The 14921-nt window shown below is 32.8% G+C and overlaps 1 protein-coding gene and 1 pseudogene across 1 annotated transcript in view; one reads left to right on the top strand and one right to left on the bottom strand.

Annotated features, from left to right (window-relative positions):
• Window positions 1-14921, top strand: part of ADGRL3 (adhesion G protein-coupled receptor L3) — an 868464-nt gene that overhangs the window by 461410 nt on the left and 392133 nt on the right. Inside the window, exon 6 of the mRNA XM_049709340.1 lies at window positions 7285-7394. Coding sequence (XP_049565297.1) covers window positions 7285-7394 — 110 coding nt within the window. The remainder of the gene's footprint in view (window positions 1-7284; window positions 7395-14921) is intronic.
• Window positions 13458-14463, bottom strand: LOC101280389 (GTP-binding nuclear protein Ran-like; annotated as a pseudogene).

Genomic DNA, 14921 nt, shown 5'->3' with positions numbered 1-14921 from the left:
GGCATCCTTACCCCCATAATCTGTGAATTGTACTTTATATGGCTAAAAGAACTTTACTTATGTGACAATGTTAAGGTTCTTGAGGTGGGCACATTATCCTGGATTATGGAGGTGGGCCTTAAACGTGATCACAAGGGTCCTTATAAGAGGGAAGCAAGAAGGGCAAAGAAGGAAGAAGGCAGTGCCATGTCAGAATCAGGGTGAAAAAAGGTGATGTGGTGTGGGGTCACAGCCAACAAATGAGGGCACAGCCTCTAGAAACCGAAAAAAGGCAAGAAAACAGATTCTCCTCAGAGCCTCCATGTGGGACAAACTCTGCCAACACCTTTCTCTTAGCCGTAGAAGACTCATTTTGGACTTCTACCTCCACACCTATAAGAGAATAGATTTGCATTGTTTTAAGCCACTAAGTTTGTGGTAATTTGTTCCAGAAGCAATAAGAAAACTAACTTAGTATCCTAGTTTCTGTGGTTCTCCCCACTCATCATTTTGGTCATGTTTTCACTTGCTTGTGTCACATCACATTTTTCTAATGTAAAGAATGTTTGTGAAATGAAATATAAAAGAATATAGAAAATGAAAGACTTGAGGCTAAAGAATCACCTTGTGAATCATAGGACTTGGTTTAAATACATTGTCACGATGTGTTCTGTAAGATCTTACTATATTTTTAGTTTATGATTTAGAATCAATGTTCTCAAAAATAAAAACAGCAAACAAGGGCTTTATCACTTCTGTTACTCTTCTTAAATTGCCACTTAAAGTATATGTGGACAACACTGGCAAATTCCTGTGTGAATGCTAGGTGTAGATATACAATATAAGAATTAGAGAAAAATTTCAATATTTATGATGATGATTGATTTCGTTTTTTCTGACCATTTAGTTCTCTTACTAATTGAGATCTACATGATTCCTTTATGATATATATATATATATATATATATATATATATATATATTCATATTCTACCATGGGATATTTGCCTTATTCTTCCCAGGCAAGTCCAAAATGAATGACGTATTTGCAGGTCTCAGAGAGACAGGGAGTGGCACATAGGGAAAATACTGTCTTGAGGAAAAGAGAGTTGTTCTGTTCTGTTTATGGACATTGAGCAAAATACTCTTGATATTCACATATGAATTTATGGGGTTTTTTATATTGCTACATTCCATCCTGAGAATTAAAAACTCCTAGTTACCCTGGTTACTCAAAGGACCAGATGACTTCACAGGCAAATTCTATCAAACATTTAGAGGAGAGCTAACATCTATCCTTCTGAACTGTTCCAAGAAAATTGCAGAGGAAGGAACACTCCCAAACACATTCTATGAGGCCACCCTGATACCAAAACCAGACAAAGATACCAGAAAAAAAGAAAATTACAGGCCAATATCACTGATGAACATAGACACAAAAATCCTCAACAAAATACCAGCAAACCAAATCGAATAATACATTAAAAGGATCATACACCATGATCAAGTGTGATTTATCCCAGGGATGCAGGGATTTTTCAGTATCAATCAGTGTGATACCCCACATCAACAAATTGAAGAATAAAAACAATATGATCATCTCAATAGATGCAGAAAAAGCTTTTGACAAAAATCAACACCTATTTATGATAAAAATTCTCCAGAAAGTGGGCATAGAGAGAACATACCTCAACATAGTAAAGGCCATATATGACAGACCTACAGCTAACATCATACTCAGTGGTGAAAAGCTGAAAGTATTCCCTCTAAGATCAGGAACAAGACAAGGATGTCCACTCTCGCCACTTTTATTCAACATAGTTTTGGAAGTCCTAGCTATGCTAGTCAGAGAAGGAAAAGAAATAAAAGGAATCAAAATTGGAAAAGAAGAAGTTAAACTGTCACTGTATACAGATGACATGATACTACACATAGAAAATCCTAAAGATGCTACCAGAAAACTATTAGAGCTCATCAATGAATTTGGTAAGGTTGCAGGTTACAAAATTAATACACAGAAATCTGTTGCATTTTTATACAGTAACAGTGAAAGATCTGAAAGAGAAATTCAAGAAAAAATCCCATTTACCATTGCATCTAAAAGAGTAAAATACCTAGGAATAAACCTACCTAAGGTGACAAAAAACTGTACTCTGAAAACTATAAGACGCTGATGAAAGAAATTAAAGATGACACAAACAGATGGAAAGATATACCATGCAGTCATTTGATAAATACTAATATAAATTCATATGACTAATTTTGCTAACAAAGAGACACCCACAAAGTATGTTTTTTTATACCATCATATCTTGTTATTCCAATTATTTTAAATGGAGTTTTATATATTTGCATGACTGAAGCATTAATTGAGACGTTTCTGAGCATTCATAGGATTGGCTTTTTTGTACACACTGATTTAAGAGCATAATAAGAATATGTAATTGGATTTTTTAAGGGAGAACCCTATGAATCACCCTCCTAGTAGAGAAATACAACAATATTTTATTTAAATTATTTTAATTGTACCATATTAGATTACTAGAGTTATGGAACCAACCAATACAATCCTTATATGTCTCTTATGTAAGAATGTTTTAAAACAGTTATACTTAAGATTCATTTTATCTGCTTCATCTATAAATTTGTTGTAACGAAACGGGAGAAAATGGCTGCTACTTTTTATCTAGATATGGAAGTTAAAACAAACATCACTTTCCTAAATTTAGCAGAAAAGTGGCTGGTTCATTTATTTTATATATAATAAGAACTTACTGAATAGATGATATGTGCATAAACCTAGCAATATCATTTTTATTATATGCTGCAGTATGTTGTGGCAAATAAAGGAACTTCTTTGCCCCAGAGGTGACTTTTTCATTATCGTTCTTAACCAGTTTTGTTCTTATACTGCTATAAATCATATTGGAGTGAATAAGTTAGCATCAAATAATTCTGTATCTAATTTATAATCCTGTAATTATGTTTATCTTCCCTGGCAGTCATCATAAGACCTCTTTTTAAGTTAAACAATACTACTTTAAAATTAGTGCGAATAACCAGTAGCATTCAACATATTACATAATATTTATTAAATAAACTTTATCAATAGATGGCAAATATACTTAAGTTGGAGCTTTGAATGTGGGTTGAATTAAAATGGCATGTTTTTGTGTTTCTTTTTTTTCTTTTGGAATAGTCTATATCTAAAGAAATACTCATTTATCTTATTACTGCTTCCACCTTATGTTCAGAGATTGATCTTTCTGATTGCTGCATTCCAATTTGAATTGGGAGGGCCTGGTTATGTAATGTTAAATTCAGAGCTTCCTTGGAATGCCTGATTCACACCACAACTGAATGAATCCTGGGCCAGTTAGATATTTCACAGCTGATCTTTACCTCATCAGATCATCATAGTACTCCTGACAACATATAAGAGTGAATTAAATTAGTTTCCCAGAGCGACCATGAGATGTATGACTCACACGCTCAGGAGACAATAGGATAGTGGTTTTCAGGTCACTGTTCTGGAGTCCAGTGACTATTATTTGATTACTGAGAGTCTGAAAAGTTATTCAACATCACCATACCTATTCCCTCCTCTGTGAAATTGGTACTAGTAACTTCATCTCAAAAGAAGTGACAAGTAGGATATATGTGAACATGTTTGATAAGTTTAAAGCGTTAGTATAAATATCAAACTTATGGTATCCCGGGTAATGTACTTTGCATACAACTAATTTATTTGGCTTTCTTTTTTAAAAAAACGTGAATCTGTTTTTTCCTGTTTCTACTCTTAATCCAAAGCATCTATGTGCTTGTCTGTGTGTCACTCACTTCTTCTGTGTTGTAGGTTTCTCTCAAAAGACTCAGTCTATCTGGAATGAAGTGTTATTAACCCATCCCAAAGCAAATGACTGATGTTAATAATGATAACAATGTGGATAGTTACAGCAACAAATAGTATACCGTGTGCATTTATGTGATACTTTACAAATTTTTAATGCATTTTTATAAGCACGTCAACTCTGTGAGGTAGTAAAATAACTGACCTCCATGTTATATATGTAAAAATCGAAACTCCAATAGATTCCTTTGAGAATTCTATCTGGTATTTGTTATTGTCATCTGCTTTTTTTTTTTTTATCAAATACTTTATTTGAAAATTGTCTATTGTTGGGGTAGAAAAATTTTATTGCATAAATTTTCCAATGAAAAAATAGTGAAACTTTTATGAAAAGTTGAAGCCTTAATGCTTTTATAAGATTATGGCATTTTTTCTGTGGATATTAGTAGATTAGGATACATTTGACCATATCATTGTAGTCTTTTCTCATCCTTTACTATGGGTTTTAAGAATATCCTTAGTATCAGGGTTACTGAAAATCATTTTTTATATTTAAATTAAAAGTAAATATAAAGACAAATCTGAGTGTAAAGCACATTGGAACATTCAATTATTTTATTTCCCTTTTATCATCAAGCGTATTTAGGATGAATTTACTTTTGACGACTTTGATATAATTATAAAAGTACTCTTACTGGTGTAAATTGATCAATAATCTTTAATCTAATATTAAGGTTAATTTAATTTTGACTCACAGCGACTGAAATCATAAAAAAGAAGACAGACTTTTAAACTCCTGTTTTTGAAATGTAGCTAGTCTTTAAACAATCAGTATTATATCTTATACAAAAATAATATTCCAGATGTTGCCTACCTTTTGATTTTTCAGTATCTTAATTTATAAAAAGCATTTGATATAGAAATCATAATAGAATGTAAATTATTTTGAAAAGTAAATGCTGTAAAGCATTGTTTTCTACAGAACAATGATGACAATGATTGCAGTATATTATTTGTGTAGAATGTGTTGGTTTATATACCTCTTCACATACACTATCTCACCAGGTAGAAGGCTTTCTTGATTCTTCTTTGGTTAACATTAAGTAAGATATTTGGGACTCATTACAATGTCTAATGTTTATAACAAATGTCGCTTATTTCAGTTTTTTTACATACACATAAATAGTATTTTTGCAAATTAAATAGTATATAATATGCAAATGATCAGTTCACATGTTTAGATAACTAAATGGATGGGTGGATGTGTCTAATGTCCATATTATATTTTAATATCTGATCTATACATATATAACCATATGAAATTCTTTTTGATTCAAGACAATTTTCTGTGAAACAAACACTTCCATAATTGTAAATTTTAACCTTTATGCCCTACTCAAAAATGACTAGTAATTTGGTTTGTTGATATCCAACATTGATTGTTTAAATAATAAAAGATTTGTAATTGCCCATTTACATCTGAAAATTGTAAGAATAGACACAGATTGTAAATTAATTTTATTATTATAAGAGCTGTAGTAATTAGAAAAAAGGACGATAGTAGGCAGTAAAACAACAGTAGGCCAAGAGACAAAACATAATATATATAATATGTGTATATATATATTTATTTTAAACATTATAATTTAATGATTTGAGATCAGCAATAATATTATATTTACAAAATATTTAAATATCAAATTTTATAATGTATACTTTCATTTTTCATTATTTCTACTTTGAATGCATTTTTGATAATAGCTGATTGTTTCTGTAACAATTATGGATATAACTGAGTTTATATAGCTGCTCATTGTATAAAATCCTGAGATAGATTTATGAGTTTATTTTTTCAAGGCATGATGTGAAAATTGTATTGCTTTAACTGCAAAAACATGTCTTTTAACTTGAGACAGCTTCCTCTTAAGGGTTTTCTATGTAATAGGAAAGTACTGCTATTTTTAAAAAGTGTCAATACACTAAAATATTTGCACTACCTATTTGTAATGCATGTTGAGGACAGCCACATTTACATTAATGTTATTATACAATTGTCTGATAATCATCTTTAGACACTAAATCTACACAAGAGAACTTTAGAACATGTTGACCCTCAGGATTAGCTGTTATGCTAAACTGACTGATGAGAATGGAATATTGGCTTTTATTAATCTTCCACTGATAACACGAAATGTATTTTTCAGTTTAAGACATTTACTAATGAATCAATTTTAATTTAGGGACTAAATAAAATCCTCAGTAAGCCTGGCAAATGATAGCCTTAAGTAAACTCAAAGCATTTTCACTCTAAATCAAAATGAGTTCTGCCCTAAATGCTCCTTATCCAACTAGTAGCCTTGCAAGGATTCAGAGGTATTGGTCATATCAAAAAAGGCAGCATCTTTTTAAGAAAGGAAGGAAAGAAAGAAGGGAAGGAAAGAAGGAAGGAAGGAAGGGCAGAAAGAAAAAGAAAGAAAAGAAAAGAAAGAAGGAAGGAAGAAAGGAAGAGAGGGAGGGAGAGGAAGGGAGGAAGGAAGGAAGGAAGGGAGGAACTCTATTGGGTCTAGAAAGTTTCGGAGTAAAATTGACTGTAAGGAGGCCATTCTGACCTTGGGTGTCTTTTTCAGAGCAGGAATCAATTTCATTATATGTATATTTATTTACCCATGAGTAAATCTGCTAACCCAGATCTATTTAGCCCAATTGCCACAAAATATGCCTAGTTTGTGTTTCTGTTTCAATAGTGATGTCTGATTATTCTCTTTGGAGATTTAAAGTTATTCTAAATTATAGGATATTGGCATTTGTGAATAGCAGTCTTTAAGGTTAGTGTCGTTATTTGGCTGTACATAAGGAATATGAGTCCATTCTTAAAAATGGTTTTACTTATGGGATTAGTTTATTATTATATTAATTTATATAAATTAAATTTTTAGATATATTTTAATATTTAAAGTTTTTACTGATTTTATTTTTTAGGTTTGGCTAAAAGCATTTCAACACCATATGTTCATTGCCTATAAAATAAATAATATGATAATCAGTGAATTTATTTTACTACTGCCTAAGTAAAGCTCTGTGGTTCTATTTTCTTAATTATTTTTTTTAATAAGAGAGTGAGTTTTTCCTACCAAATCATCCTGTCTTCACATTGGCAATATCCTATGGGCCAGTTAATGTTGCTTAAGCAGTATTTAACTCCTAACTCAAAATCATGCTGTGTTCAATCAAATATTAAATTAGTTAATATGAATAAACTGAATGAAGTTTTTAATGTCTAGTTTTTTTTTAGGTATACTGTAGATATTTCCTTAACAAGTCTAAAACCCTAAATTGACCAAAACCTTATTTAAATCTGTGTAATTAGGAACTAAAATAAAATTGGTATTGGTGTTAATAATGATTTAACTATGTAGAAACTTATTATTTTTTTCTTTTCTTCTCTTTTGACTTCAGGTGCAATAACAGAACCCAGTGTGCAGTGGTGGCAGGTCCCGATGTTTTTCCAGACCCATGTCCGGGAACCTATAAATACCTTGAAGTGCAGTATGAATGTGTCCCTTACAGTATGTATATTCCTGTACTTTTCTTATAAAAAGGAAAGATATTAAGCTTTGTTTTGCATGCATTGACAACATAGTCTCTATGAAAACATAAAAATAATCACATAAATTATATTTAAAAACTGGCTAATTTTAACTTTTCAGGGTCTTACATTTTCCCCACCCTTGGAAGAATTAGGTGTTGCCTGCATGATCCTGCAGCATTTAATTTTGACTATATATTTCTGTATATCAGTATCTATTCTAAAGCTCTTTTCTTAATGCAAGAATATAAAATATTTAGAAAAACGATGAAAGAGTGGTATGGCACTACTATATCCCTCCAGGTCCAAGCAAACAGAAATGAAAGTGAATAATATACTTGTATATATAGTAGTATAGAAAATGATAAATCTTGAATTTGATAGGAACAATTATATCTAAGCTTCCTGTGCTGCCAAGATATTGAGAAGTAGAAATATATTCACCCAGAGAGAGCAGATTGGAAAGAAAATACAAGGATTACATGGACTAAAGCACTGTTTAGAGAATGTATCTTTTACAGTCTCAAGAACTGTGTCTTTGCAACCTTTATGTCAGAAATGATATATACCAACAACTTTTCTTTTTTCTTCGGGAGTAATGAAAAATCAAACAATCAAAAGTGACCCTTTTTTTTTTTTTTTTTTTTGCGGTACGCGGGCCTCTCACTGTTGTGGCCTCTCCCGTTGCGGAGCACAGGCTCCGGACACGCAGGCCCAGTGGCCATGGCTCACGGGCCCTGCCGCTCCGCGGCATGTGGGATCTTCCCGGACCGGGGCACGAACCCATGTCCCCTGCATCGGCAGGCGGACTCTCAACCACTGCGCCACCAGGGAAGCCCTTTCTTGACTTTTTTATCCAAAGGTAGAATCATCATCTCAAAAGAAATATTTTTGATCTGACTAGTTAATTATTCATGGGATACCTTAGTGAAGATCACTCAGGAAATCCTGTATTCTTGTATTACATATGCAGCTCATCCCAGAGGTAGAAAACTCCTCATAAACAAATCCCAGGTTCCAACTTCCCTTGATATCTCAGAAGAAACAAAGCATCTGGGGGTCAGCAAGTTTACTGTGTCAAGAGGTAGTTCTAGGTTTGTCTCATTGATGTTTATTTAAAAAGCAGCACATTGCTCATGAGCTGTAAGTGTGTGTACTCCAATAACAATAGAGAAATTTGGCCAGCAAGAAATGAATTGAAATTTAAAAGTAATAATGAAAGCAATCAAGAGAAAATTTCATTGTTCCCTTATTTACAGTGTGATTGAATAGAGAAAGTTTATCTAGGGAAGTTTTATAAGCTTACTTTCTTTGTTGTGAAAAAGCATAAGTGTATAGGTTTTATTGAAATCTCAATTGAGGTTATGCTTCTTATATTGTTATCTCCAGGAACCCGTCTATAAAAATATAAAGCTAAATGACCATTTATTGTTCATTAGTGATACTTTAAAGAAATAAAATTTGTAGTCCACTTTAGAACTGTGACAGTTATACTTAGGTTGCATAATAAGATCTTTGTGAAATATGTAGAATAGCTATTTCCAAAGGCATTTAAAAAATATATTAAATAAGGTATGCCTCATTTTTAAAGACAGTTTTAAGAAACTTACAATCATTGCAACATGAAAGCTGAAGAAGTTTTGTCAAATATTTTTTTCACAATTTTTAAAATTTAAAGAATTTCACAGCTCTTTCTTCAGTTTTCTGTATTTCTTCAGAGTTCCTTTAAGGATAACTACTCCAAATTCCTCTGCCAAACTCATTCTGAAAAATCATCTTAAATCATTTCAATATAGATAAGAACTTGCTCATACACTTTTGTATAAAAGGATTGTGGTTTACCACAGATTTCGTCTCTCATAAATTTTTAGAGTTGGGCAATTTGATTCCTGAATATCCTACATTTTCAGGTTTTTGGTAATCCTGAAAATGTACTGATTGCCTTAGAAGTATGTTCATATTATATTAAAATATTTAACTGATTGTTTCATTAAATAAGAATTATAAACACAGGTGCAACCACTTTCCAGTTTATACACAGTTTAATTTATATGATATAGTATAATTGCGTTTGTTTAAATTATCTTCAGTATGTTTCAGTTAAAAGTGTAATGCGTAACTGGAAACTCATTTAGAAAATTTAACATGAACTTAAAAGAAAATAATCCAAAAGAAAGTAAAAACCGTAACATAAACTATAGTGACTCATTTGAAAGGTAAGCTGGTTTAGTAGAAAAATGGCCAGATATCAGGAAGCCTGGTTACTTAACAAAAATTCTGGATCCTTTAGCCTCAGGTAAGCTATTAAAATTTTCTGGATCTCACCTTATAGACTTTCCCTCATCTATAGTACAGTAGTCCCCTGTTATCTGTGATTTCACTTTCCTTGGTTTCAGTTATCCATGGTCAACCTCAGTCTGAAAATATTAAATGGAACTTTCCAGAAATAAACAATTCATAAGTTTTAAATCATGTGCCATTCTGAGTAGCATGATGAAATATGCCATCCTACTCGAGACGTGAATCATCCCCCTGTTTAGTGTATCCACTATATATGCTACCCACTTGTTAGTCAATCATCTAACACTTCAGCTGTCACACTATCATAGTGCTTGTGTTCAAGTAACCCATATTTTAATGGCCCCAAAATGCAAGAGGAGTCATGCTGGAAATTTGGATATTTTCTTACTGTGCCTAATTTATAAATTAAACTTTATCATAGATATGTATGTATAGGAAGAAAAACAGTATATATAGGGTTTGGTGCTATCTGCAGTTTCAGGAATCCACTGTGCGTCTTAGAATGTACTCCCTGTGGATAAGGGGTGGGCTACTACAAGTTCTGATTTAGTTAATAATAAGCTCTTTTTCTTTTCTCCAGCATAAAAAAACACTGATTTTTCCATTGCTGAAAATATTCACTTATTAAAATAGCTTTCATTTATTAACATTTACTACATGGCTTATATGTTTACATACATTATTTTATTTAATTCTCACACTCTCCTCCCTGTTAGGTATGAGTGTCAGCACTTTACTGAAGAGGAAACATACTCAATAGGATTAGTAAAATGTTTCATGTAAAATGTAGAATAGCTAGGAAATGGCAGAGCCAAGAGTTGAGTTTTTCTGTAATACCTGTTCTTAAGGACGCAGCTATAGTTCTCCCCCTAGATTTTACCCTTTATATTTTCAAGAGTTATTCAGTGGTGTTCAATATTTAACTTTCATCGGTACAGTAAAGGTACATAGTGAAAGCAAATGCTTCAAGGGCCCGGACCCTTTTTCTTCTTTCTTTTGCTACTTACTTTTAAGAGGTTTGTATTCTTTTCTTAAAACAGCTGAATCACTGCAACTTTTATTTTCCCAAACACCTAATGAAGCTTTATGGCAAAGACTAATTTGTGCTATAAAAACACCACCGACAATTTAGAATGAGGCTCTTATCTAAGTAGTAACTTAAAAAGTTGTTTAAATTACCTGTATTATAGGAGAAAATCCTTGTACTTAATTAATATGCTTGTTAAAAGACCCTATTGTATTAGTAGCAGACAGACTTCATATTTAGGATTCAATATTAATATTTGAAAATTTTCTAACTGAACAACTGAATAAACAACCAAACAACAAATACTCTTAGGTTCTGTTTGTTATATAATTTAATAATATCCATTTTCATTTTGAATTTAAGATGACAAACTGCAGTGTATATGGTGATATACTTTGTTATGAATGTTTTCTTAATATTGATATGTGGAAAAATATTATTGATATTTTCTTTTTTTATATATGCTCTGTGTATATATGTTTCTGTGGTAATATTGATTTTTAAGGTGATACATTTTCATGGAAAATATCGAAAGAAAATATAGAAATATAGAAAAACAAAAATATATAGAAAAACATCAATATTAGTGATATATAAGTATATAAGAGGTAATATAGAAAAATTCAACAAAGTTTATTGTATCACACAGGAGAAGGAAAATTAAAAACATCTAAGATAAGCTTGCAATAATTTTTGCAGAGTTTTAGGAGTCAGTAAATTGGTGTATAAATGAACACTGAAATTTTTAAGAGGACTTTAACCTAAATCAACCAAATGGTGTGGCTTGTTTTGAAAAGATGACAGTGGGAAATAAAATAAGGAAAATTAGGAATTTTAAACAATTTAGTGAGGCTACTGAATTTGTCTTATACTCAGTTTTTTGAGTGTCTTGTACACAGTTTTTTCAAAATCACTAAAGTTGTATTTAATCTTTTCTTTCTACTGTCTGTAATTTCTTGTTTGGGTTCAACAGATAGCCTGTTTTGGGGACAGTTGAATCAATACTTTTCTCTGTTCCTGTGACACCTTAGTTCCAGTATGACTTTTATAGCCTTTGCCTTTTCTTTTGAGGTTTGATTTTCTTCCTTCGTGATATTTCCTCCCTAGGAGATGACCCAAATATTCAAGAGGTTAAACCTCAGCATTTACCAATGCCACAGTTTTGTTTTTGCAGCTTCCTTCTTCTCACCCCACCCCATCACTTCTAGCCTGATTTGGGATGGAAATTGTGGCATCTTTAAGTAGAGCTTCCTTCATTTAGCCAGTTTACGGGGATGACTTGTGTTAGAGAGAAAACAGTAAAACAACTAACCACCTATATAGAGTATTTCTGAGCAAAAAATCTTTACTTTAGCTTTACTTTGTATCCTGCTGATAATTTGTCTTTTTTCCAAGGCATACAGTTTCACACACATTACACTCAAAAAGTGTTTGTCTTCTCTCACAGTCCAGCATTTCTCTTCAGTTCTTTGTTTCTTCTTTTTAAAAATACAAAGTACATATTACTTATTCAGTAATCTTCTCTGCTGGTAGATTTTCTTTGAAATAGATGGGGGAAGCACACAATTGGAGAGCCACTAGAAATGAGTGTTTGGTAGTGGGAAGCAGCCGCATAGCACAGGGAGATCAGCTCGGTGCTTTGTGACCACTTAGAGGGGTGGGATAGGGAGGGTGGGAGGGAGGGAGACACAAGAGGGAAGAGATATGGGAACATATGTATATGTATAACTGATTCACTTTGTTATAAAGCAGAAACTAACACACCATTGTAAAGCAATTATACTCCAATAAAGATGTAAAAAAAAAAAAAAAAAGAAATGAGTGTTTGGTTAAACCAATCTTATTTTATAGCACTTACAGACTTTCTCACCATTCATATTAACCATCTGAAGTTATGTATGTGATTGTCTTTATGGAAAGACATGCAAAACAAGTAATGTTGGAAATTAATATTTACAATTAATTATATAATCTGCTATTTTGTCTTTTTTTACTAAAAGAAAAAAGTACTATCTTTCAGCATTTAAAATGAACAAAAGCCTTTAAATATTTAGTTATAAATAACTAAATACATTTTGCAAGTAATATTCAACTGAGTGCATATTTTAATATGTTCACACTCTGGCTCCTATTATGTAAATAAATAATTACATATTTTAAAACTCATGCTGAAATTAACCCATATGTTAAATTTTAAAAATATCACAGAATGTCAAGATATAAATTGATTCCCAATGCCTCAGTACCTTTTCCAGTTTCTGATACATAGGAGACATTCAGTTAAGGCATATTGAATGATTGAAAGAAAAAAGGAAATATGGTCAAAATTTAATCCTCTAAAATCATTATGTTCATTGCTAAAATGATAAACAAAAGAAACTCTTGTCTACACACAAGACCTTATTAATTCAAAGGGAAGATCTATGGTAAAAAATATAGATTATATGAATTTTAGTTTTTCTAAATTGTTTGATGTTGTAATTGTATTCCTCAAGAATGCTAGAATAGTCCTAGCAACCAATTTGTTTTTCATATTATTCTTCTGTATGCCTCCCTATAATGTATCAAGTATTGTCCCTTTATAAGAGGAATGTCAGTTATCTAAATTCTCTTTTTTGGAATGATAGTTATAACAAGAACAATAAAATTCGTCCTTTCTTTCTCCTTTTTCTTCCCACCAAAGTTTCTTTCTTGTTTCTTTTCTTTTTTTTTTTTTAGATATTTGAAATACAATTTTATTCTGATTCTAAACAAAAAGAAATGGGAATGACAGTAACAAATAAGATTCCACCACTGAATATTGTGATGTGACTGTAGCAGTCTTATATTTGGAACTCAAGGAGGAAACAACTGTGTTCCAAAACACCTAAATATGTAGGTCCAAAAAAATGAAGGTTTTTTTGTTTTTTTTTAACTGCTACATTCACTCCGAAGCCCATTCATCTCCTTCAGCATCCCAAAGATTAAGCACATGTTCTGCTTAGCTATATAATAAAGTGGCAAACATGCTGCACCACTGATATCACAGGACAGTTGCCTATAAAACTAGACTTCTGATGCTGGGCTCCAGCTTCACTTTCTCACAGGTCATCATCTTCTTCCAGGAGGGCAGTTGGCTGAGCAACCTCTAGATCGTGCTCTTACTGCGCTGCCAACGCTGGGTCCATGATCACCTCTGGTGGGGCGAGAGCAGGCATGGCAATGAACTCCAAGTTAGGGTCTCCCATCAGTTTTCTAGCCAGAGGAAGGGCTTTTCAAAGTTGTAGTTACTTTTGGCAGAAATGTCATAGTACTGAAGATTCTTCTTTTGGTGGAAGACAATTGACTTTGACTTAACCTTTCTGTCCTTAATATCCACTTTGTTGCCACACAACAAGATGGGGATATTCTCACACACTGGTACCAGATCTCTATGCCAGTTAGGCACGTTCTTGTAAGTAACTCTCGATGTTACATCAAACATTATAATGACACCCTGGATATAATAGCCATCTCTCAGTCCACCAAGTTTCTCCTGACCAGCTGTATCCCATACATTGAACTTAATAGGTCCTCTGTTGGTATGGAACACAAGGGAATGGACCTCAACACCCAACGTAGCTACATACTTCTACTCAAATTCACCAGTCAGATGACGTTTCACGAATGTAGTTTTACCAGTACCACCATCACCAACCAATGTAAGTTTGAACTGAAGTTGGGGTTCTCCTTGGGCAGACATCGTGATGTTAACGCGGGCGGGGGCTGCGAGGGCGCGCCATGGAGACGGCGTCTGGGGCGCTGCTCCCCCGCCCGGCTCCTCCGGCCCCCAGGGCCAGGCTCACGCCTGCTCCAAGCGCAGACCGGACGGAGCAGAGGCCTGCTTTGCGCGGAGGCCAGGGGCCAGTTTCTTTCTTAAATAGTTTCTACTTGACAGTATCTTGCACCTAACATATAATTCATAAAACTTTTTCAAGTGAATCAGTAATTACTTAATAGTTAATTTAAACTTTTATTGTATGTCCCAAATATGAAATATTCATAAAAATTGCTATTATAAGTTTGGAAAACAGGAAGCGTAGGTGGACTATATACTTTCTTAGAAGTTTTCACCCTAAATTCTCTCCTATTCTTGTCTAGCTGCTTCATATGTTTATGGAAATTATTCTCAACTAGTTTATATCATTTGCTTTCAAGACC

The sequence above is a fragment of the Orcinus orca genome, chromosome 4 (genome assembly GCF_937001465.1).
Source record: "Orcinus orca chromosome 4, mOrcOrc1.1, whole genome shotgun sequence".
Classification (NCBI taxonomy): Eukaryota; Metazoa; Chordata; class Mammalia; order Artiodactyla; family Delphinidae; genus Orcinus; species Orcinus orca.
The sequence above is the reverse complement of the archived record's forward strand: the minus strand, read 5'-3'. Positions and strand labels throughout refer to the sequence as shown.